The sequence below is a fragment of the Brachyhypopomus gauderio genome, chromosome 7 (genome assembly GCF_052324685.1).
Source record: "Brachyhypopomus gauderio isolate BG-103 chromosome 7, BGAUD_0.2, whole genome shotgun sequence".
Lineage (NCBI taxonomy): Eukaryota > Metazoa > Chordata > Actinopteri > Gymnotiformes > Hypopomidae > Brachyhypopomus > Brachyhypopomus gauderio.
In genome coordinates this window covers 14889849-14915823 of record NC_135217.1, presented here as the reverse complement: position 1 = coordinate 14915823, position 25975 = coordinate 14889849, and the positions used below count along the sequence as shown (strand labels likewise).

The window sequence follows — 25975 nt, the reverse complement described above, 5'->3', positions numbered from 1 at the left end:
TTTTTAGAACAAGTATACGACCAGCGTCATATTTCCATCTTATAAACGCGTACATTTTTAAAAGCATTTGGGGAAATGTATATGTGTTTTATCGCAATTATACATGCCCCCTTGTTTAAAAAAAATACTATCACAAGCATATTCCCCAATGAAGAATGATGGCCTGACGGCAAAAAACCTTACCTGTGGAATATTAATCAGAACATTATTTTCATTTGACTTTTATTGGGAAGCGCAGTGCAGCCGGTAACGAGACTCTGTCACTCTGCGGGACTTCACATCTATTTTCCTGCCTTCCACTTGTTTGGTCGACAGTTGAGCCGGTGCAACCGGACATATTTTTGGTTTGTTTAGTAATTTGGGGTTGGCAGGTAAGGTTGGTATACTTAAATTAACTACCTATCTAATATTAAACTATTTCTGAAATATATTTGCATGTATATGCTGTCTAACTAAAATATGTGTACTATGGATAAGGAATGAATTTACACGGAGAAGCTCCCCAGACAAGTAGCTGAATCAGTTTACCTTCCTTCCATGTTAGCTTGTTCGTTAACCTAGCCAGCTAGCATGGTGCAGTAGTATAAATAAAGCGTGATACTTTGAAATTGCTAAAAAAAAATACGTTGCTTCTTGAATAATCGAATCTACTTAATCTAATGTGATGATTATTATTGGTAGGGGGTTGTTCATTTTAAACAAGTTACGTGAAACACAAGGTGACGTTAGCCTAAGTTCAGGCTACACTGTCAATATGTATTCAAGTATAGGTATCTAGCTATCGAAGTTAGCAAGAGCGCTGAAGAAATAGCAGTTTTACACCAGTAGTAGTTTTACACCATCAGCCAACCAGCTTGTTAGCTAGTCAGTTATTCGTACTAGAATAGTATTGACTGCAAACTTGATGATCGATTCAATAATTTTGTATTACGTCAATTCGTTAGCTAGCTAGGTAGATAGCTACATTAGTTGCAATATGCCTGCACGTCAACATACTCCCCCATGGCAGATTTGCTTTAGAGTCTAACGTGTAAGGTGGGTGTTTCTTGTAAAGTAGCTGGTGATTGGACGTTAATATATTCTTAAGTCATCTTAAAATGCTACGTTTTTCAAAAAACGTTGATTCGCCACAAAAATAGCCACCTATTAACTTTTCTGATGTTAATGGGAATTTAGTTTTTTGATACTCACACCTGCATGATACTTCCATTCAAACCGTAATGTCTTGGTGCTGATGTCCAGCTAGTACTTCAGGATGTCAGGATGGCAAGTGGCCTTGGCCTGCCTGACAGCCTTGTGCTGGAGATCTTCCTGCACCTGCCCCATGCTGCCGTGATGAGGGCCGGCCAGACGTGCCACCAGTGGTTTTCTGTCTCCCGGGATGAGTTCCTATGGAGGGAGCTGTTCTACACCTATTACCGCATACCACGCTCTGTGCCCCGACACCCAGGTACGGCAGCTAGAGACAATGTGTGACTCTTGCATTAATTTCACCGGTGTTTTGGAGATGGGGTTATTAGTTATTTCATTGTAGCAGTTAAGGTCAGTGTCACTACCTATGCAACACAACAACAAGATGTCATGCCTGGTTGTTATCACATCATTTACCAAAAAGGACTAACATCTCCTTCAACATGGCACTGTGTGATTGCTCTGGGCAGCGGCTGTGTCGTGGTACAGGGAATTTAAACGGCTTTATGACTGCATCCCCTGCGTGGAGGTTCAGACACTGAAAGAGCATCATGACCAGGTCCTGCACCTGGCCTTCTCTCACAGAGGACATCGCTTCTCCTCCTGCTCTAAAGACTGCACGGTCAAGGTGAGATTTTCTTTGGCCCACAGCTACCACCTGATGCCCATCGCTCAGCAGTAGACTTAGATGTGTCATGAAAAGTGGATCCAGTTTACAAAATATGTAACATTAATAGTATCAACTGTTGAAATACCTGGTGGGGATAAGTGGATTTTGAGCTTATACATGTACAAAGCTAATGCTGTCATTAAAGTGCTTCAGTTTTAATACTATAGTGCTGTTTACAACAGAAACCAGTTAAACAAAACCACTGGTAGAGCTTAATTTTATAAAGAAGTCAAAGGGGGAATAGATTATTTTCTGTATGACTAAAATCTTGACTTGAATAAAAATGGATCAAAATGAGTGGTAACCGATGCAATTTCCATCATAAGCAACTTGCTCACAGCATAATGCTGCTCCTTTCTTGTAAGTACACTTTAAAGTAGTTCCTGATTTTAGAGCGAAACAGCCAAAACCAGTGTGTGCATGGGCCAGCCAAGAGGTAGTGGGTAATAACATTTGTCCCTGTCACAGCAGCTTTGGGACACTGAGCGTACAGACGGTGCCATCTCCCTGGTGCATAGTGCCAGCATGCGGCAGTTTAACTGGGGCTACACGCAGTTCTCGCAGTTCAACAGTGATGACACCCTGCTTCTGGTGTCTGGGGTATACCTGGGCCCTCAGCACTCCTCCTCCGGCGAGATTGCCGTCCTCAGCTTGGGTGAGTAGCATTCTGCCTTGACCTTTCCTGTGAGGGTTTTCACCAAGAAGAGTTCAATTGGGAACCATGAACTTTTTGTCCTATTGTCGGTTAGTGAACAGATTGCAGCACTGACTTTAACCCCCGCCTCGCCTAGTCCCTGTCCAAACACCACTGTGCATAGGAATAACCGGGCATCATGCTAAATTCTCTTCCAAGTGGGGTGCTTGGATTTCTTTTTTTTTTTTACAAATGGAAAGATCAGTAACAGAGAAAGTAGTGAACTAAACTTGTAGTTTCGTTTCCAGAGGTTTAGAAGTACAAATGCAGTTGGTCATACAAATGATTATGATGTTAGTTTTACCCAACATATCAAGATAATCTGGATCATTTCTGCACGGTGTACCTTTATTATTACTTAATTTTATTATTGGGTACTATTTGTTTGGCCCTTAGATAACTATACACTGCTATCGAGAGTCAGGAATAAGCCCTACGATGTGTTTGGCTGCTGGCTGAACGAGACTCACCTGATCTCCGGTAACCTGCACTGGATTGGTAACATGACTTCCTGCACCGTGCTTTGGCTCAACAAAGCATTCCAGGTTCGTCCTAAAAAACACAACAGAGCATCTATTCAATGATCAACAACAAGCATGATGTTTTCCCCCTCAGTCGTTTCAGTCAATGCCCTCTGTGACTGTCTCCTCACGCCAGGACATAGAGTCGGAGAACGTCAATGTGGTCAAGCGGCTCTTCAAGATCCAGAACATCAATGCTAGCACCATCCGCACGGTGATGGTGGCCCACTGCGGGCGGCACGACTCGCCCGACTTGCTGCTGGACTACGAGGCCCAGTCACAGGCACAGGTGCTGGCCCAGCAGCACGGGGACTTGCGGGAGCACCAGCCACTGCTCTTTGACCTTGGAGCCTCTGATAGTGAGGATGAGGACGAGCAGGAGGAGGAGGAGGAGTGCGAGCAAGGCGAGAAGAAGTGCTCGGCGCACTGGCCTCACTTTAGCCCGTCCGTACTGGAGCACCTCAGACACGTGAGAGTTTTTCCTAGGGATGCACCGATTCCGATATTAATATCTGTATCGGTCCCGATATTGGAAAAAATTCTAGATCGGGTATCGGTGACAATGTGACCGATCCATAAAAACAGATCTATTCAGTCTAATTCTATGCTTGTAACGCTTTTTCGGAGTTAGTTCAACCTTAAATATCCACTCTGTCCCGGATAGAAGTGAACTTGGACACTTCTTGGACACAGGCGAGTGAAACACGAAGCACACAGAGGAGAGGTGAATCACTGACTCGTACTCGCGCTGGTGGTATTCCACTTGGTCCGTTTATTTGCTAATTGACCAAAATAAACCTGTGCTCCAGCACTACTTGTTGTCCAAAGCTCATTGAATGCGTTACTTACAGAAATAAAATAAAGAATAAAATAAAGAGCAGTGGTTTGAGTCGGTCTACGGCAGAAAGCTAAAAAAACAACAATATTCCATACGCGCACTTAACTCGCTCCCTTAAAGAGACAGTACACATATTTCTGGCTGTTACATGCTTTGTGCTCTGTGTGATGCCTGCGCTAGCAAACTAGCCGCATAGGTATTGCTGTTTCTCTTATTTCATCTCCTTATTTATTTTAAATTATATTTAGAACCTATTGTTTTTATCAGTTTCAGGTTCTTTGGTATAATTTATTTTACATTCAATGTTATATTCATAATTGCACTGACTGAACAAATGCAAGTTGTGTTGTTTTTACATGTTTTTATGTGTATTTAAGTGTGCTATACTGGTGCAGAGTTTTCAATAAACTTGTAATTCAGTATATCTGTGTTAAAAAAAATGTTTTAAGTCGATTCAGCACTGTTTTACTCATATCGGTATTGGATCGGTATCGGCCGATACTAAGCCTCAGATACCTAAATCGGTATCGGAAGTGAAAAACGTGAATCGGTGCATACTTATTTTTGCCCATTATCATTAGCCTAATAAGCCTTCCACATGCTTTTTGATTATTTGCTGTGTCTGGCTCTCCACAGGGTCTTCACAGTACAGCGCATGAGCGGGAGCTTGAGGCGCAGGTGGCGCATTTAATGGGAAGCAGACGCACCAAGGCTCCTGACTCCAGCCTGGTGACCCCCACCAGTCCTGTGGAAGGAGAGGACAAGACCTACCTACTCTTCACCACCGGCAGCCTTACGTACTCGCCTCACCAGATAGGTTGGCATGTCTCTGGGTTGGGTTAGAAAAAACGAAACAGGAGCAGTGGGATGAAATGGATGCAAAAGGGAGGGACAATCGTTTATATTTGGTATCTTAATGTGCTGTGTGTGTGTATCAGGTATTAAGCGAATCATGCCCGATCAGATGACCACGTGTGGGCCAGTGCTGGGCGAAGAACGCAGCACTGAGGAGTTCTTTGATTCACTCGATCATGTGATTGACATTCACGGTCACATAATCGGCATGGGCCTCTCTCCAGACCACAGGTGGGTGTGTCAGGCAGCTCAGACGCAACTCCGGACACAAAGCAGTTATTTACCAACAAGACTTCTGTTATGTCCCATTCAGCCCATTTCAAATCCCCCTATCAGTGGCTGTTGATTTATTTATTGAATTGTTATGACTGCCGCAGCAGTGGAGCATGCCATTCCTTGGTGTGAACATAACCCAGCTGTTGTCCAGGATGTGTACCTCCATTGCAGGCTGCTTTTCAGACGGCTCCCGTTCAACAGGTACCTGTACGTGAACAGCAGAGCATGGCCAACGGGCTGCGTCATCTCTGACCCCATGTCCCCTCCACCCATCGCAGAGGAGATAGACCTGCATGTGATCGACCTGAAGAGCCTGCGTGAAGAGCGGCGCAGTCTCCGTGCCCACCGTGCTTTCACCCCCAACAACGAGTGCTTCTTCATCTTCCTCGATGTCAGCCGCGACTTCGTAGCCAGGTGAACTCTGCAGGTCCACATGTGGTTCTGATCAACGTATTGTTGCACACTGTTTACATCCTGTTAATTAAGTAGTACTTAACAGTCCAGTAATAGTAGGCTATTATTTTATCAAATGTTTAGAAATTATTAAGTACATTAATGTGCATCTAACAAGTTTATCATTTTGCTTTTTACTTTTGATTCTTAGAAGAAAAGCCTAGATACCTTATTTAGGCAAGTTATTCAATAAATCACCAATAGAGTATAGAGCAGGGGTACTCAAATAGAAATGATGACGGGCCACATTTTATTTTTTTCAATCACTGACTGGGCCGGTTACGGGGGGGCTTAGCGAACGTAAACTGTCAACGGGTGGGGGGGTGAACGCATATTCACCCCTGCGGGCCCGCGGGCCATTCACGGATGTGGCCCGCGGGCCGCTATTTGAGTATGGGGGGTATAGTGTTTTCTTCTCCCATTGTCTTGAACTTTTAAATATCAGTAGGCCTGCTTTCAGAATTACTGAAACCAAAAAACTTAGGACACTGAAATGAGATATTCATGATGCAGGCATGAAAATGGGTCAGAGGTTAAAAAGGTGAGAAGACCGGGGGGGCGGGGCATGTGACGTCATGGGGATACGGCGACGGGGCGTTGACATGTGACGTCATGCCAAATATTACGGAGCCCGTAAGGTGACATCATGTAAAAAATATAATAACGCGTGGCCACGACTTACTAACGCGTGCGAACGAGATAATTAACGTGTGCGAACAAGATAATTAAGTATTACTTTATATAAAGCCAGGTTTACCTTCCTTGGGCAGTCAGTTCGCGAACATCCCTGGGATCTGCTTGCTTTGCTGTGAAAAAAAAAACTTTGTTGCCGCGTTTGAAAAGCGACATTAGTATCTCGTTCCCACGCATTAATAAGTCGTGGTATTATTTTTTTTTTACATGATGTCACCTTACGAGCTCCGTAAAATATAGTAAAATCCATAAAAAAAATTTTTTTGACTGTCTTGTCAATGGATTCAATGTATGGAGCCAGATCCGTAAACGCAAGAAGCTGCTTTCGCCATTCCAGATGGCTCAGTCAAAACCATTACGTCTTAATGAACCAATAAATACATCAGCGGTGAAAATGAGTGTAAAAATACCAGGTTCACGTGTTTTTATTTTCTAGCATGGGCTAAAGCACAGGGTAGACTCAAACGACAAGAGTTTACAACTTCATCTTCAACCTTTTCAGCCCTGGCGCGAATGTCCTCACACGTCCCTGGATTCACCAGTTACAACTACAGACACTAGAAAAAACAATCTTGTTTCTTATTTTATGTCACCGTTAACTACACGGGGTTGACGCGAACTTAATGGGCCCATCTATCTACCTATTTATCACAAGAGCTTGTGGCTCTGACAGTGTTCAATGCTGTAGCTAACGGCAGTAACTTTGTTCTACCGCAAAATATGAAAACGATTGAAACCATTAATAACCCAATTAAATCCACTGGGAAATGTACGATCTGGTAAATGTAGTGGTAAATGTACGATCTGGTAAATGTAGTGGGAAATGTACGCTCTTCTGCCTTGTCCCCGGCGTAGATAGCACTAGATCCTGCTTCTCCCACTTAGCAGTAAATGAATAACATGAATGAAGAACGTTCGTATGATTGAAACGCAATTTCGCCGATTTCAGAAGTGCTCTGTTTGCTTATTAAGTCAATATGATAATTAAAATATATACATATAATCTGCGGACCCCCCCCCAACAAAAACTCATCGGATCTACACGATTCACGTAGGTCACCCTTTTCAACTTCAAAACGGCGAATTTCGCCGAAAGGTGACAGATTTTCATGCCTGATGATGTGTTGGGACTGACACTTTGATTTGAACTGTGAAAAAATATAAATAGCTTATACAGTTTGGGGATGATATGGGAATTTTTTCATTTAATACTTCATCTTGTGACTCAAATTTGCCACCTAGGTACCTCTCAGAGGCCTTTGTGAAGGCCGGTGTATCAACAAAGCAAGCATTTTGTCCAATGTACAACTTTATTTCAACCTTGCAGACAAGCACATATTATATTTAAAGAAAACATCCTGGAGATGTAATACCTATTGAGTTACACCACTAAGAAACACTTGGTGAAGCACTTACCGATGTTTTGTTATTGTCTTCTAGTGGTGCTGAAGACAAGCATGGGTACATTTGGGACCGCCACTACAACATCTGCCTGGCTCGCCTGCAGCACGATGATGTGGTGAACTCAGTGGCGTTCAGCCCCGCCGACCAGGAGCTGTTGCTCTCTGCCAGTGATGACTCCACCATTAAGGTGTGGCGTTCGCCACGCATGGTGCGCTTGGCCCAGAGCCCGAAGCGACATCTCCGGTCCCGCAGTAATCTCTCCTCCCTGCTGGGCCATAGGAACACTACATCTAGAGTTAATGGCAATCCCTGAACGAAGACCAAACTCTAGGCAGGAAAGCGGGGACTCCACAGGGCTTGATAAAAAAAAGTGCTCCAGAGGTTTAGCTTGTGAAATATACACAGAGATGGTCTCATGTGATGGGACCATTGGATAGAAATAGATGGAGTATGAGGGAGGAAGAACAGCAGAAAGAAGTGCACAGATGCCTCTGTATTCCTGTTGTAATGTTATACATAGGAACTGTTGAAAAGGTCTGTGCTTTAGGAAAGAGGCAAAATATGGGTGTTGGGGTAGCAAACAGATCTCCCCATACATAAATTGATGATGACTCTTGAGCTGCCATTTTGGTTAAATGAATTGATTGATTGATGAGCACACCACATTAACGTTACTAGCTTGGGACCATTGGCACAAAGACATTTTAAGCCAGAGTTTAAACAAATCACTATGTATGTAAACACTTTTGCCATCCATATGTGTGTGTCGTGTTAATTTTTTTCCCCCGGCAGATAAGAGATCAAGGACTCTGCTTCTAATTGATAATGTATTAAACAGAAGCAATAGTGATCTTTTATGGTTACTGCTGTATTAAAAGAAGCACCTTTTAGCCACTGCTGTAGAGTGAATCTACACTGAATCCCTTCATCTTTTCTTCTCTTTTATTAAATAACTGAATGCATTACACAAATGGATTTATTTCACATATTTTTTTATTGGTCTCTGAAAAAAACACATCAAGTGTACAATCACACCACCAAGAAACATGGAGATATTCGTTTTGTTTTTTTTTTCCTGGGAATTTTTTAGCCAATATAAACTGACTACATAATTCCTGTAACACACAGCACATCTGAATTTGGCTCTCTGCAAAATGCTTTTGTCTATTTTTTTTGTTTATACAAAACAGTTTTCATACAGTTTGACTTAAGCCTTAATGACATTATTTACGAACTTCATATGGTTTGAGGCATGATAATTCCAGCAAGCATGATGCTAAGTGATGGGTTTTCATTAGTTACATTAGGTTCAGGTAGTTACATTAGCCTTATAGCATGTACAAAATGTTTTATTTTCTTTGCCAAACTATTACTTTAAACTTCCATGAAAAACAGAAATGACACCAATTTTCCATTCTTTACATTAATGAATTTTATACTCCCGAGGCACCTAGAATTTACTGGAAACGTTTTGCCTCTACCTTAGGATGGATGGCTTAACAACCACGCCATTTGTGCATACTAATTTTCTTTTACCCATTTCATGATTTTATCATTGCACTCCAAGTAACCTAAAGCATCCAACCCTATGTGATGACTAGACAAATGATGGTCTCGGTTTCAGCACCGTTCAGTGTGCATTTTCACCAGCTATGGTATGAAGCAGAGCTATGTTGGAATTCATGTCTTTATTTATTTTTTATTAATAAAGTGTTACCTGTTTATATTTGTGCTGTGTGGATTTGTGTTTAATTCTACACCCCGTTATCTGTGACATGTAAATTACATACAAATATGTGGTTCACTAAAACTTTATATTAATTTCTCAGTTTTTTTGCTTTTCTGTTGTACAAGTTGTCTTGTAAAAGAGTCATCTACATGCCCATGACTAACAATTACAAAACTGCAGGTGGACGATGTCCATTTTGTCAAAGTAACTCCTAGATTCAGTAATGATCAACAATACAAACAAAAATATTGAAAGATTACTATACACACACACACACACATACATACATTCATTTTATTTGCATAGATCAAGGTTTTTAAAGTATTTTTTCAACATAGCAACGGTATCTGTTAATATGAAGATTTAGTTTGGTTGATATGTACAGAGACAAATGTTTAGTCATTGTTAGCCTTATATGGTACATTTTAAACCAAATATTAGACACCTCTGTTTCAACTGTTTTGAGTATATATCTCCTCCAATTACATAAAAATAAAATTAATAAAAATCATCCTTAACCAAAATCTTTCCAAACAAAGCTTCAGAGTAACAAAATAAAGATATTCTAACTTGATTTTCCATGTGCTATGAAAAATGCCCAAACTTAATTCTGTTAGATTACAATATAATATTAATAACATTACAATATATAAGTTATAGTTACATAACACACATACATTACAACCTATTCATGGACTCCACTATTTTTTTCAACTAAGTAATTATTAAAAGTAATTATTGATCCCACATCATGGTCAGGTATCGCCCAAACCAACACAAAAGCAAAAAAAAAGAAAAAACATCCAACCATGCACTCTACCAACCTTCCAAACTAAAGGTGCTCTAGATCATCAAAGCATTCATTAAGGGGATTTTCAGGATTTTGGTACATTTCCTGTCCCACCACTTAAATTTCAAATGTACATATCCAAAATATCTAAATGACAAACTGTAAAATTTGGTGGAAAAATAAGCTCCTTAGATATTATTCAAAAGACCGAATACCTTTGGACCACCTCAAAAAATGGCCGTTTTCTCTTGTCCCATACATTGGGTGACCAACTCATTTGCCTAATTTAACAATTAAAATAAGCTCTAAATAAATTACTTCCTCTTGTATATTGTTGAAATGCATCTCCTTTACTTATGAAAACAACTTCTTTGGTCTACATTGTATTGCATGTCACAGTTTTTACACTATTAAGTTGTGTCCCACAACATGTGCGCAGCCGTTACCATTTTATCTGGCAGAGAAAGTAAAAAATATTTGTTTACTGGCACAAAGGACATTTCCTGCCCACATGGCAAGACCAATGGTAAGTGCTCTATAACCTGTAGCTAAATATAAAATAAATATATTTTGATAATAAAAATTATCAAATTGAAGATCAAATTTTTAGAAGTGACCACCCCTGAAATGTACCAAAATCCTGGAATGGCTCAACACTGCTTCGTTCACTTAGCAGTAACTCACTTAGCCAAAACTTGATATCATAAGAATGACACTGAAAAGAAAGCCCGTCACATACCTACTGCACCAACAGCTTCGCTTTTTCATATAAGCAATTATTCCCACAACCCAACTACCTCATTGTAAAGGTCACCCATGGCAACAGATGCACATCGTGTTGAAACGTCACATACAAAGCCAGATTCATTTTATAGGGGCTTGGAATCCGTTACATTTCTGCATCACTTACATTTCTGCATCCTTCTAATGGTCAAGCCCTTACAAAATAACACCTACTCTTCAGGTAACTAGGTAACCTGAGACCTGGCACCAGGCTTTGGACACCTTTATCTTCCCATCTGCTATTGATGACCTCAAACTCTGTACAGTGTCTGCTGAGATGCAGAAGGATTATAGACTTTTGTGTGCTACATAGGGTTTCAATAGTTACAGAATACACCCACACACACAGTTTGGAACCACCTGTTTGACATTTTTCTCACACCATTTTATTCAATAACAATTTGTGCAATGCAGAGATCTAAATAAAGTCAACCAGATAAAACACCTAGTGATTTTTTTTAGTATTTTCAGTATTTTGGGGGAAAAAAATTACAGGTTACTAAATGCTAAGTAATTCATTGAAATTCTAGGCCATTTTATTGTAACACCATTCTCAATGCTATAGGGATCTCAGTCATTTTTGAGTAATGTACACCACTTTGCATCATTCTGGACACATCAAACAGATTTATTTATTTACTTATTTTTACTGGTTCCTACAAATAATTAAAATGTATCATAATTTATCATATGTATCATATGTATCATAATTTTGCATATGTATGTATTTATTTTTCTTTCAATGTATTTATTTGGTTTTCAAAACACCCATCAGTGGCTTCAGACTCACATAAGCACATGACCCAGTAAGCCATGGGCATCCTGGAATGCAAGACATACTAAATTAAGAGCAGAAATAAAGAGTGTAAAAGTCTATGCATCCCCAGTCCTCTCTTCCTTGTCCTGCTATCCACATCCCCATGCAAAATGTGCGGTCAAATTTCATAATGTTTTTCTTAGATATCAAGCTATATTTTAACATTTTTAAATTTTAGCAATTATCAAGGTGATGCATGAAAGCCTGGAAGGTATATATATTTTGAAGATGCTTATTCCATACAGTTGGGTGGCGATTCTGAACTTATGAACAGTTATATACAATAGTGGCCAAAAGTTATGAGAATGGCACAACTTTTTGGTTTTTACAGTTTGCTGCCTGTTTTTATCTTGTCAATTTGTATTAACTCTAGGGTGATTTGATGAATTGCAATTAATTGCAAAGTCATTTCCTGTCATGAAAATGACATTATAACAAAAAATTACTGCATTCCAGCCCTACAAATTGGCTTGCTAACATTATTTCAGTGATGATCTCATTAGATCGGGAGTAAAGGTTAATTAGGACAGGACAGCTGATAGCACTCTGGCAGGCTGATTAGAAGAGCAGACTGGTTGCTTTAAAGGGGTGACGCTTAAGTTTTCCTCTGTTTACCATGGTTACCTCCAAGAAAACACGTCCAGTCATCACTGCATTGCATCAAAAGTGTTTCACATGCAAGGACATGCTACTTGTAAGATAGCACCCCAATCAAACATTTATCAAATCATTAAGAACTGTAGTTTAGTGAGCTTCAGGGTGCCCAAGAAAGTCAAGCAAACATCAGGACCATCTCCCAAAGAGGATACATTTACGAGATCGTGTCACCACCAGTGCAGAGCTTACTCAGGAATGGCAGAGGGCAGGTGTGAGTGCATCTGAATGCACAGTGAGACGAAGGCGTTAAGAGGATGGCTTGGTGTCAAGAAAGGCAGAAAAGAAGCTACTCTCCAAGAAAAACAACAAGGACAGACTGACATTCTGCAGGAAGTGTAGGGATTGGACTGTAGAGGACTGGGGTAAAGAAAGTAATGTTCTCTGATGAAACTCAGTGTTTGGGACATCTGGACAAATTATTGTCTGGAGAAGAAAAGGTGAGCACTACCATGATTTCCATCATGGCTGTAAATGTACATAGCCTACAGATTTGATAGAAGATAAGAATGCTATAAAGGTTATTGTGGTATGTATATGTGGTATTTTCCAGAACATAAACATGTGTAGCTAACAATATAATCTTATAATCTGTGTCCCCTTTCTTTAGCCATCAACACCTTGTATATAATTTCACTATATGATACTATGCATAATGTTGATATAAGGTTTATCTTAAGTAATATAAAAAGTGATACGAACCCTGGATTATATACTTATATTTATATGTATGTGTATATATATATCATTTTGACTGGCCTTACACAGGTCAGCTCAACTCATTGAATCTTTAATAAATAAATCTCTATATAATAATCACATTTATCATGCTCAGATGCTCATGATTTGATATACCACATATAAACGCCTTACCAAATAATAGTCTCAAACTATGTTTAGTTTAGCAGTATTACACTCGGTCACACAGACTACACATTAGCTTCATGTGCACATAATATACTGCATGCCACAAAGTGGGAAACTTATATTAAGATACTGTATATAGTTTACAACCAATACTACGGTGTAGTTTGAGGAATCAGAACTGTAAAATGCACATTTCCCTGAATCAGTGACTTCTCACAGGCCAGTAAGATCCACTATCGCTTTAATGAAAATGGTGTCATCTCGTAAATAGGAACTCTTGCCTGCCAGTTTGGCCAAAGGGCAGAAGAGGGGGCAACCGCTAGCGATGTTCATATCACTAATTGGCCGCTGGAAGGATGTGGAGTTGGTGTCGGGCCTGAAAGCATCAATGATGTGCTCCCGGTTGTTCTGGTCCAACAGCATCAGTGTGACCTGTAAGGGGAATCTGGTTATATGCTGTTGTCACATCGTGAATGAGTGTAATAGATAGGTAGTCTTCTTATGCTTTATTCCAGGAGCATGTTAACCAGAGAACTCTGAGAGAGAGAGAGAGAGAGAGAGAGAGAGAGAGAGAGAGAGAGAGAGAGAGAGAGAGAGAGAGAGAGAGAGAGAGAATACTTGAAGAGTCACCTTCTGGCTGAAGGGCCATCTCAGCAGGGCATCATACTTGCCCCTCATCACCACGAAGAAGAGCGAGAGGTGAGTGTTGCGGCCTGTTCCATCTCCGTTCAGGTATAGCCTCAAGCACATCTTGTATCCATACTTACTGGAGTAGAAAGCTGGAACAGACACACACAGTGAGTTAATGTTTTCTGATTCAGAAAGCATGATGTACACTTGCACTGTGAAATATTATGAAAGTGAAAGTCTGCTCTCTGGTGAAAGAAAAGTGCTTTTTACTGAAAAAAGTGAAACACTGAAAAAGTGGAACATAGTTTAAGCACTTAAAGTGAAACCATGAACTCAGAATTGTGCTAACAAAAGGAATTAGGCCCACAGTGGCTCAATGGGAACAGGTGCATATCCTAGAACAGGGCAAATGTACCTGGGGAGAACATTGCAGGCGATCGGCCGGCAAGTGCATCTTGCCTGCGTCGGGAAAAATCTGAGATCTTCCAAATGAACATTCCATCGTAAGTACAGAACTGCAGCTCACACAAGGACTGCTCCGTCTCAGCCAGCTGCAGATCCCGCATGGTCAGGGTACGCTCCAGCTGTCGCACCTGCAGATCACGCACACACGCACACGGTGAGGTGTGCTGAGCTCAGGACTCAGGTTCAAATGTACAAATGTTAATGCAGGTTTTATGAGTCGTTCTGCATCATTATTTGAAAACTACTTTAATGCAAGAACATTGGGAGTGCAATGTCTCTGGCCACTGTTTCCTCATCCAGATCTCTTTCTTATACATGTCTGGATTTCTACTAGCTGGGCCTCCCAATGGAGGATGGGTTCCCTTTTGAGTTTTGGTCCTGCCAAGTTTTCTTCCAAGGTTTATCCTTAGCACTGTTGCCCATGGCTTGCTCATTAGGGATCTGGATCCTATGCACTTGTAAAGCTGCTTTGTGATATGTGTTGTAAAAAGCATTACTGTATATAAATAAATTTAACTTTGACATGTCATTCAAAGACTCTGATTATCAGGGTCCTGCAGAAGAGCTTCTGACTGTGCTAGCAAATCAGAACCAATGTATTCATTCAAGGTATATCTCACCTGTTGCTTGTTTTATTCTGTCAATCTCTTGTTAAAATAGCCTCTATTACTCCCAAGCATACTGAGCGGTTGTCTTGTTCGCTGGTGCATGACCTGTTCCTAATTATGCCCTATTCTGTTTTGGTTTCCTAGTTATGCCCCATTCTGTTCTGGCTTAACATTAAATGTAGGGCTAGATCTAATTTCAGGCACTGTATTGTTTGGCTTTTCTATTAGCATGTTATCACAATGCTACATGAAAACATGTTTCACCATCACCTCAAAACACTCTAATGAGATTAGGCTTAGGGATAACGGATGTTGTTTGAAATATTGTATGCAGATTTATAGATAATGGAGATGTGATAGCAATTTTTTTATCACTGTGTATTATCTAAGAACCTTGGAATGTGTTTTCATTAGTGGCACTAGGTTGTACCAGAAAGAGGTGTAATAATTGATTTAGGGTAAATAGCTTTGTAGAGAATATACAGTGGTCCTATTATGGGTTAACCAATTTTAATGGGATTGTAATAAACAGACAGGTAATAAACCAAAAAAATGGAAACACCCATTGAAATGAAGAATGAACAGGGAGGATGAATCAATGTGGCAGAGACAGCAATGGCTCTTCTGCTATGTTCGCCTGCTTTTCTCACCAGCACACTGTCTCAATGCTGGGTTTTTTTTGGACCACCCAGAATGTCAGAACCAAAAACTCAGACTGCACAAATGTGCACATTCATCCTGTGCTGTATGAAAATGGGCATGAAAGGTCTTGTGCCGGTGTTTTGATTTTTTATTATATACCTGTACATTTCTTTAACTGAAGACTCTAAATTCCAAAGTCATAAGCGCACTTAAATTCTTAAACTCTTAAATCGTCACTTTAATCGGATGTATTCCATGGCATCATTACCTATGCAAAGATGGCATGCCCTACATGGACCTGCACATGGAACCGCATTGCAGCTGTGCTAAAAGGAAAAATAACACTCCGGTAAACCTGGCTTAATGGATGTTTCGTTTATATTTGTTTGAGCTGTAGTAGGCATTACACAGCTGGGACAAGTCTGTACCTTGTTGGACAAGCTCTCGATCTTCTCCTGGTCCAACCGGTGTTGGCGTGTGAGAGCCTCCAGGGTGAGGGCGGTGCGCTCCACCTCCCTGTTTAGTACACACACTATGTTCTCCAGTGCCGTCATCTTCTGCTGCACTCCAGGGCCTCCGTCGGCATGGGGGCGTGCACCTGGCGGAGGTGTGTCCTCGGGTCCACGGTACAGCCCCAGGCCCGAGTCCTCCTGCCACTCGCTGGCTCCGTCGGCACGCAAGCGCACAGTCGACAGCACGGCCAGCATGAGCCGCAGGTGCTCGGTGATGCTAGCCTGCTCATGCTCGTGCTGCTTGCCATTGTCGACCTGCAGGGAGCACAAGGGGCAGCTGTCAGCAGGGCCAGATGGCAACGTCCGGACTGCCTGGCTGGGAACAGAGGTGTTGTTTTGAAGCGCACGTTTCATCAAAATGAAGGAAAATTAATCTCTTTAACAACCCTTTAACAACCCTTTTCTCTCTCTGAGTACAAATAAGCCTTCTATTGTATTAGCATGCTTGTCGAAATTTACCATTTTGTCTAGTTCTATGTTTACAAAATGGAAAAGAAGTTATAAAAATAAAATTCATTTAAATCCTTAAATACAGTTACATATTCCTTCTCGCTCAGTTTCAATTGAGTACCAGTGTTATAATCTGCATTTTCAATTTAATACCAGCAGGGCTCTCAAGTCTCACGCATTGAGCGTGTGACACACGCATTTGACCGTCTTCACACGCTCACACGCCACACCTCCGATTTCACACGGCGAGAAAAAAAAAATCTATATCTATGTCGCCCTCCACTGGCGATCGATCGCGATATACAACGATATATCCTCCCCCCCCTCCCCCCCCTCAACAACTCTCACACTCTGGCATGAATCCAAAACTTGAGAGCCCTGATACCAGTGCTATAATCTGTATATTATTTATCTGCAGTCTATACCCATTGTCAGCAGCAGGTGAGTTCACTTGTTACTTACAACTAGCAAGGAAGGCTATGTCTAGTCTATATGAGCTAGATAAGCCCTGAGGAACTCATTTGGTTAGATGCCAAGAAACTTTATCTAGTATTTCCTGTTTGTTTTCAGTTTTACTTGCCATTTGTTCTGACATTTTTTCAGTAGTTTCAGTACCTGACCTGAGTCATGTATGTATGATTCATGTATTTAAAAATATAAAGAGATATATTTAAAGAGTGTTGGTGGGGACTTTTCTGGCCTACAGTCTACAAGACATATTTACATGAATGAGGGTGACAAGATAGATGAAACAAGAAGAACTAATGGATTCAGATATGTGTGGTTTTCATTAACAGCCATGCTTCAATTATTAACTGACTGAAAGGTGGCAGGAAATCTCACAGCAGGTTAAACAAATAGGAGAATGAAGGAAGAAGGTACATTACAAGGGAAGTGTCATCTGGTTTGTTCACCGACTCATTTGCCTCTGAAAATCCCCTATGACGGTGGAATGGGAAAGCTCATGTGTTCGCTCACACATGACCATCTCACCCACACACAAACAACTGATGAATGTGCTGAGAAATGTATACGCACCACAGCTCTGCAGCCAATTTCACTGAACTGACATGCTGACTTGGATTTTGCACATGATTTGCTGTGTTCTTGAAACTGTAGAGAAGAGGGGAAACGACTAAATGAGTCTCGGTAAAAGGGCTCGCTACACGAGTTCAGATGTTAAGAGCAAGAGGTGACAATAGGCTGCATTATCAGGGTACGGAAGAGTACAGAATGTTGCTAGTGCTAAACTGGCATGACTACTGAGGCCAGCTTTGCTTAAGGTAGAGATTATATTACACATCCTGGAACATTCATAATGCACAGGCCTGTATTGCCATGTAAAAAAAAACCCTTTCAAACAGAACATTGTGTGGGAGTTCCTTTTCAGTTTCCAATTGACAAAGAATGAAAACCAGTGCTGACTGAAAGTAATACTAACCTTTTCTCTGGGAATCTTCTTTTTACCACAGTCTTTACACTGCATAGGGAATTTCTGGCAAATCTCATCATGTGCCTGTAAATGAGAAATGGTAAAATGGTACACTCACTGACTGTGTTTTTTTTACAGACAAGCATTTCCTTCCTGGGAACGAGCTCCAGGCCATAACACATCTTCGCTTAAATACCTCCATAGACTCAAACAGCTAATTGGATACCATTTAAATACCAGATTGCATCATTCTGCATGGGAAACTGGTCCATGGCTGGATACATGCTTACAAGTCACTACATTACCACTGAGTGATCAAAGTGTTATCAATATTATTTTTTACTGGCAGTTTAAAGGACATGCTGTGCTAGCAGTATCTGTTTATACACATACTGCAAAAAAATATCGTCTGTAAAAATACACATCTGTTTACACATATTCACCTAAATGTAGATACAAAATTATATGCATAATAACAGCAACTGAGACTTGAAATGTTTAAAATGATAAAACCTACAAGAAGTGTATGTACAAATAAATGTGTATATACCTTGATATCTTTGAAGTTGAATGAGACTTTACAGTATTTGCAGTTAAGAGTTCTGGCTTCACATTCTCTCTCATTGTGTCGGTCTCTGTCACTAACCAGGATTAGGACTTTACATGCTTCACATGTTATACGTTCAAATTCACAACGTCCTTCGTGTTGTCCCTAGAGAAACACATGTAACACAAAGTTTATAGATTACAACTGCTAGGTACTTTTAGTACTGTGTTCACATTCTGTATTTGATCAGAATGCATGTTAAATGAACATAGTTAACATTTATTAGATGGCCATCTAAGCAAGATGATTCTTGCTTAGATGACCTGACCAAATGATCAGGTGCTTGACAACATACCTCTGAGGCTCAAACAAATTGGGAATTCATACATCACGTGACTGCAGTGTGTAGTAAACCAGGCAGACCAGTATACGTGGCATTAGGTACTGCTCAATAGAGCAGTGGTAAAGTTAAAATGAGTGACATTAAGTGGTTTTGAATGTAGCAACCGTCATGCTAGGCATGCTGGATCTAGCACATCCCAAATGTTTGTTGCAGAGTACCAAATTTAGACTAAAATATCTTATAACAGCATATAGGGCAATGTAAATTTGTAGCAAGGGTTCGTCACTTCTTCACAAGCTAATGCAAAATGATGAGTTACCATACTAACGGCAAGTAGCTAGTTATTTAGTCAATTACATGAGATCCTGAGGCAATAAATGCACTTACCATACCTTAGTAAGCCAACTATTCCATGGCCAGAGAACATTTTGGTCTACTGAAAAATCAACAAACCTAGTCTGCCTTCTCTGGCTGGCCCAGTAGTTAAATATCTCTGGCCATTCTTGAAAGTGAGAAGCCTGTCAGAGCAGCATCAACGTAAGTTGACTTAAGAAGGATCAGGCTTACAGCTTATGTGTTGGATTGTGAGGGACTATAACTATATTTAGATTTAGTTTGATTTTGTGGGTTCTTTTAAGTTGTGTGTTATTTTGGCTTTGCATCACCCCGAAGATCTAATGTCCTATTTTTCCTGCTTGTTTATCTGAATTTGCAATACATATTGATCTTTAAAATCATTAAAGAATTTCTTTAATTTGTTGTGTTCTGATGGAATTAGTTACTTTGGTCTGGGGCACAGTGGGTAGTCCTTTATAAATGATTGTGTCTGATGAGTGTTAAAACTACCAATGGCAACAAGAGTCCTTAGGCAAGACTCCAAATGCAGATTAACATGGTCTGTGTTGAATGCTGAGGTAAATGCTATACGTGTGTGTGTTTCTCTCTGTTTATCCAACATTCCTCACAACTTACTATTTATGAGTTCTCTTTAATAAAATCAGGGCTATTTTTTGCCAACATGGACTCACTGCCCTGTGGGGAGTATGCAATATCCCAAGTTGTGCTTACATTAGTGAACATAGAATGTGCCTGCAAAGTCAAATGTCTCCTAGTTTTTATTTTTTCTCCCACACTGAGCAATACAGGCAAGGGATGAAAATAACTGAACATCAATGAAAATCTTTATTTTATTATGATTTCTATACAATTATTTTTTTTAATGAATTCTTATATATTATGTTTATATATATTTTTATTTTAATCCTTTACTGATACAAATTATTAATTATTACTAGACTAGACTCAGGGTTCCCACACCTTGGTTAACATCAAATTCAAGGACCTTTAAATGACTTTCCAGAACCAACTTCCTCAAATTCAAGGACTGCACCTGGCAGCATTTACCGATTGTTACCCCTGAATATGTTATCAAAAAACGAGGTTAATACCATGCAAATTCAAAAGACTGAATGTCATTTCAAGCCATGCATCCTGAAATTTAGAAAATCAACGAAAACTTCTCACTCACACATAATATGACTGGCAATTTAGCAGTGCACCTGTGAGAAGGTGACATTCACGTAAAGCAGCTACACATACATACAGGAAACACTAGCTTTCGGTGCTAAACAAACAAATTTCTCTACAGGAGAATGACCAAACTTTTGCAAAGTAAAAGTCAGCATAGGCACATATGCAGGGGTGGAAAGTAACTAATTACATTTACTCACATTATTGTAATTGAGTACTTTTTATGAGTACTTTTTATGTAATTTTCTGAGTAGTTTTTGAAATATGTAATTTTTAGTTTTACTTGAGTAAATTTTGACCCAAGTAGTTTTACTTCACTACATTTGAACGCCCTCACATTACTGAGTAAAAAAATATTGATGGTGAAAAATTTAATGTGGACAAGAATTTAAATTTCTGAGTCCCAGAACTGAAGGCCAATTGTGTGGCCTTGCCTTGCGCACGCCCTTTCCATTGTCTCAATCAGGTCGTAATCTTGTGCACTTTTTTCCAAAAGGATGAGATTGTTCTATCTTTAAATCTTCTATCTATCAGGTTCTGTGGGATCCTGTGGACATTTTATTGTGCAAAGTGGAATCCTGTGGGCACTGTATTTTGAATAGTTGGATCCTGTGAGCGTTTTAAATAGTGGAATTGTGACGCTGGGGCGAGGCGACAGACGAGACAGGAGTCCTTGCTTTATCTCCAAACATCACGTATTTATTACAACAAAAACAGCGCGGATAGCGCACGCAGAACATGAATAACGTGTTCACACACATAGACTCAGACAACGACGAGCACAGGACACTACGCAGGAGAAGGAGAGGGGTGTCGCTCCCGCCATATCCGCTCCGCTCCCTGGCGGAACATCTCCGCCAGCTCAGGGATGGAGGTCTCCCGAGCCGTACTCAGCATGTATGCACACACAGGGTCCTGCTCCATCAGCTCAGGAGTTAGCGCGGCTGTGAGGTGCTGGCCATGGGATGAGGCATGGCAGCGCTTGCTGGGACGCTTGCCCTTCTTTGGCCGGCTGGCATAGCCTGGCATGCTGTCTCTTTCGGCTCGTCATTCTGTGACGCTGGGGCGAGGCGATAGACGAAACAGGAGTGCTTGCTTTATCTCCAAACGTCACGTATTTATTACAACACAAACAGCGCGGATAGCGCATGCAGAACATGAATAACGTGTTCACACACATAGACTCACAGGACACTGCGCGAACGCACATTAAGTAGGCAAACCACATAAACCCCACGTGATGACGAGACGAGCCACAGGTGAGACGAATCAGCACAAGACGAAACCGCACCCATGGAGATACACCGACGCAGATGAGTAGACGCAGACGACGTAAACACACGCCCAAAAGGAGGGGTCGGGGACCTCAACGTGACAGGAAACCTGTGCGCATTTTGTTTTATTTTGAGTTGTGGTATCCTGTGGGCATTTTATTGTGAATAGTGAGATCCGGTGGGCACTGTATTTTGAATAGTTGGATCCTGTGAGCACTTACTTTTAAATTGTGGAATCCTATGAGCATTTTTTACTTTTTGATGTGGGATCCTGTGGGCATTTTATTGTGAGTAGTGGAATCCTGTTGCATTTTAGTTTGATTTGTGGCATCTTGTGGGCACTTAATTTTGTGTGCATTTTGTTTTTTGAATAATTTGTAATTTAAATTTCTTTATTCTTATCAAAGTGTTGTCTGTTGGACAATAGGACTGAAAATTGTTTGCACTTTATAGTACAGGTTGTGACTGTCCTTGTGCTGTGAGGAAGTATGTTCCTGAGCCCAGCTGATCTTTTTGCAAGTGTGGATGTGCACTTAAATACACTTTGAAATCGATTTGTGCTGAATTTGGTTCATGATTCATCCATGCATTAAATAACTGAAAGTAACTAAGTAACTTTTACTCAAATTACATTTTAAATGAAGTAATTTTGTACTTTTACTCGAGTAAATTTTGAGATGGGTAATTTTACTTTATAGATTTTATGCAAAGTAAAGATACTTTTACTCAATTACAATTTTTCAGTACTCTTTCCACCTCTGCACATATGCATATACGTATACATAGTGCATACATAAAACAGAGGAGCAAAGCCATATAATGAGATTAGAACTATAGATTTCTAGAGAAATCTGGTGAGATGATTCTAGCATTTTCCAAATTTTTTTATCTACTTAATGAAGAATAATATAAATTTAATTCAATCATAAAGAGAAAAGAAGGCTTTTAACCACTCCACTTACTGTACTGAATGTGGTAATTTGCTAAAAGTACGACTACATTTATGACATCAGAGAAATCCGAACTTAAGTTTTCCACATAAAGTAAAATGGTATCAAAAGAAAAAATGATTTGATTAATCTAGTTTCTAGTGTCCATGCAAAAAACTTTGTGAATAAACATGAAAAAACAAATGCTACTGGGATTCATCTTCTGACTTACAAAAGGTACATGACTCCAAATCAAGTTTAAATCTTCTTTCAAGAAACATGGCTACAGGATATATCTTATTTATTATTATTATTATTATTTATTATTTTGAAATGAGTCTCTTTTACTTTAGAAGATATGGGCCATTTGACAAGCCATTGTGGTTTTATAATTTGTATTAGGATGTTTCTTGAAAGAATCTATCTTATATCTTTTGTCTCATACCATCAGTGATAATCTTGTTATTACACTTGAAGTCAACTAAGTTACAGTCATTCACTTTTAACACGGGCATCGAAACAGTCAACTGAATATGAAATGACATTTTTGATTAATTGAATCAATGCTAAAGGAATCACTTTGCAGACTTTCTTAAAAACTTTATAACAACTATCACATCAGATCATATTTTTCAACAAAGGATGAGAAATTTAAAACATCATGACAATCTTTTTCATAGCAATCTTTTCTAAATATTGACTTTCTACCAACTGTGCCCTATTATTCCTTGACCACGGTCTTCTTCCATGTGAAATTTCAAACCCGCTAAAATATTCAAGGACCTTCAAGGATGGCTGTCTTATATGCCCGTTTTCAAATACTTTCCAGGGCATTGAACTTATTTTTTCAGATTCACAAACTTTCAAGGATTTCAAGGACCCGTGGGAACCCTGTAGACCAGGGGTACTCAAATAGAAATGATGACGGGCCACATTTTATTTTTTCAATCACTTAAGGGGCCAATTACAGGGGGGTCGTCGGGAGCTCCACAGGGTCAATATACCTGGCCGGGCTGCTATAGCCAAACCTTTGGTTACCTGTGCCAACCCCAAAAGTCGGTTTCAGTGGTGCAAGGATCGCAAATCTTGGCTGTGGACAACATGTATTGTTCTCTGATGAGTCCACCTTTACTGTTTTCCCCACATCCGAGAAGTTACAGTGTGTAGAAGCCCCAAAGAAGCGTACCACCCAGACTGTTGCATGCCCAGAGTGAAGCATGGGGGTGGATCAGTGATGGTTTAGGCTGCCATATCATGGCATTCCCTTGGCCCAATACTTGTGCTAGATTGGCGTGTCACTACCAAGGACTACAGAACCATTCTGGAGGACCATGTGCATCCAATGATTCAAACATTGTATCCTGAAGGTGGTGCTGTGTATCAGGATGACAATGCACAAATACACACAGGAAGACTGGTGAAAGATCGGCTTGATGAACATGAAAGTAAAGTTGAACATCTCCCATGGCCTGCATAGTCACCAGATATAAATATTATGGAGCCACTTTGAGGTGTTTTGGAGGAGCAAGTAGTGACCTGGCCACTATCCTGAAAGAAGAATGGCTTGCAGTGAGGATGTTATTTTACTACAGCTCTGTTTTCAATACTGTTGTCCCTCAAAGACTAGTCACCAAACTAAAAAGCCTAGGTCAAAGCAAGACCATTTGTTGCTGGATTATGGACTTCCTATCAGACAGACCACAGAGGGTCAGAATGGGTCAATACACCTCCATACTCTCATCCTCAACACTGGGACTCCACAGGGGACTGTATTGAGCCCAATACTTTTTAACACCCCATCCACTCTTCAAACTGCTTAATAAAATTTGCAAACGACACAACAATATTGGGCCTTATCTCAGACAATGATGAAAGGGACTACAGGAATGGGGTGAAACGTCTAGGCGACTCAACACCTCTAAGACAAAGGAGATCATCATGGACTTCCGGAGGACAAAGAAGCCAGGGCATCTCCCCCTTCACATACTTGGTGAGAAAGTAGAATGTGTGGAAAGTGTCAAAGTCCTGGGTGTCCACATAAACCAACACCTAACATGGTCTCCTAACACCTCACATCTCGTAAAAAGGGCACAAAAAGACTATACTTCCTGAGGAAACTGAAAAAGACCAGACTTTCAAAAAAGCTTCTGGTAAACTTCTACCGTAGCATCATTGAAAGCATCCTTTCCCAAGGAATGATTGTATGGTATGACAGCTGCACAGTCTCAGAAAGAAAGGAATTACAACTGGTGGTCAGGGCGCCACAACACATTATTGGGACTGATCTCCCCAGCCTGGACAGTGTATTCACCAGCCAACTACAGAGAAAAGCTGGCAGCATCAGTAAAGACAAAACATACCCAGGTAACTATCTCTTTGAGATATTGCCTTCTGGAAAAAGGTATAAAACCATACGCACAAGGACAAATAGACTCAGCAACAGTTTTTTCTCCAGAGCTATTGCATCGATTACACCTCACTGACTCTGACCCCACAACCTCCATCTTAACACTTTGCACTTAGTATACCAATCTATATCTACAACTGTATTTATTTATTTATATCAGTATGTACCTCAGGACTACAAATCAAACTTCAGTTTTGAACCCATTTTATGCTGCTAACGTAATATGTTATCCACCTTATTGTGTACCAATTGTTCATGTACACCCTTTTGTTTACTGTTTATCATTCAGGTTTACAGTATTGTTTATTGCTGCAATCTACCTTACCCTACAGTTTATTATCTATTGTTTTGCTGCTATATACCCTTCTGTTTATCGTTTATGCCGCTATATACCCTATTGTTTATCGTTATTGTTTGTGCTGCTATATACCCTATTGTTTATGCTGCCCAGGAAGCTGTCAACAAAATTTCGTTATACTACATTTAATGACAACAAAGATTCTCTTATCTCTTATATATATATATTAGTGGTGGGACTTTAACGTGATTAATTTCGAATAATTAATTACAGGGAAATTATCGAACTTATAAAAAAATAACGCATTTTAACGCATGAGACACTTTTGCACTGTGGAATGTTTCTCAGTGCATGAGTTCCAGACATACAGATTATATGGACGCACAATAAGATGAGCATGATGGAGATGACTGAAGAGGCTATGCTGGTGGGTGGGAAATTTTAATATAAGAAACTTCCAGATGGAGGTACAAACAAAAATAGTGTTATTTGCACTTTATGTAGGAAGGAGTTCGCTTATCACAGGAGCACTTCCACCCTTCGTTACCACACCAACGCAAAACATGTTGGGGCTAACGCGCAGGTCAGTAATGATAACTTAGCTGCTAAATGTATTCCTAGTATGAGCAGTGTCGCCAATTAACACTCGACCACATGTCGGGGTTCAAATTAA

At 40.2% G+C, this 25975-nt stretch overlaps 2 protein-coding genes across 3 annotated transcripts in view; one reads left to right on the top strand and one right to left on the bottom strand.

Annotated features, from left to right (window-relative positions):
- Window positions 1–1263: 1263 nt before the first annotated feature.
- On the top strand, window positions 1264–9317 carry fbxw5 (F-box and WD repeat domain containing 5). Of its 2 annotated transcripts, none has more exons than XM_077012022.1 (9): window positions 1264–1450; window positions 1662–1819; window positions 2333–2516; window positions 2952–3100; window positions 3213–3545; window positions 4551–4731; window positions 4853–5000; window positions 5247–5459; window positions 7632–9317. In XM_077012022.1, exons 1-9 carry the CDS (start codon window positions 1264–1266, stop codon window positions 7906–7908), a joined length of 1830 nt encoding a protein of 609 aa, XP_076868137.1. In that variant the 3' UTR covers window positions 7909–9317. The 2 variants fall into 2 exon arrangements, with proteins under 2 accessions (XP_076868137.1, XP_076868136.1); XM_077012021.1 differs by having other exon boundaries at window positions 2330–2516.
- traf2b (Tnf receptor-associated factor 2b) overlaps window positions 8386–25975 on the bottom strand; it is a 25435-nt gene continuing 7845 nt past the window's right edge. Inside the window, exons 5-11 of the mRNA XM_077012024.1 lie at window positions 18525–18686; window positions 17984–18058; window positions 17581–17655; window positions 16009–16347; window positions 14281–14458; window positions 13866–14014; window positions 8386–13667 (exon numbers count right to left, since the gene is read on the bottom strand). Of these exons, the coding sequence (XP_076868139.1) occupies window positions 13449–13667; window positions 13866–14014; window positions 14281–14458; window positions 16009–16347; window positions 17581–17655; window positions 17984–18058; window positions 18525–18686 (1197 nt within the window). The 3' untranslated portion in view covers window positions 8386–13448. The remainder of the gene's footprint in view (window positions 13668–13865; window positions 14015–14280; window positions 14459–16008; window positions 16348–17580; window positions 17656–17983; window positions 18059–18524; window positions 18687–25975) is intronic.

Coding starts and splice junctions, on each gene's coding strand:
- fbxw5 (XM_077012021.1), top strand. CDS start 1,264: ATGGCAAGTGGCCTTGGCCTGCCTGACAGCCTTGTGCTGGAGATCTTC. Junction 1,451..1,661: donor CTCTGTGCCCCGACACCCAG/GTACGGCAGCTA, acceptor TGCTCTGGGCAG/CGGCTGTGTCGTGGTACAGG. Junction 1,820..2,329: donor CTAAAGACTGCACGGTCAAG/GTGAGATTTTCT, acceptor TCCCTGTCACAG/CAGCTTTGGGACACTGAGCG.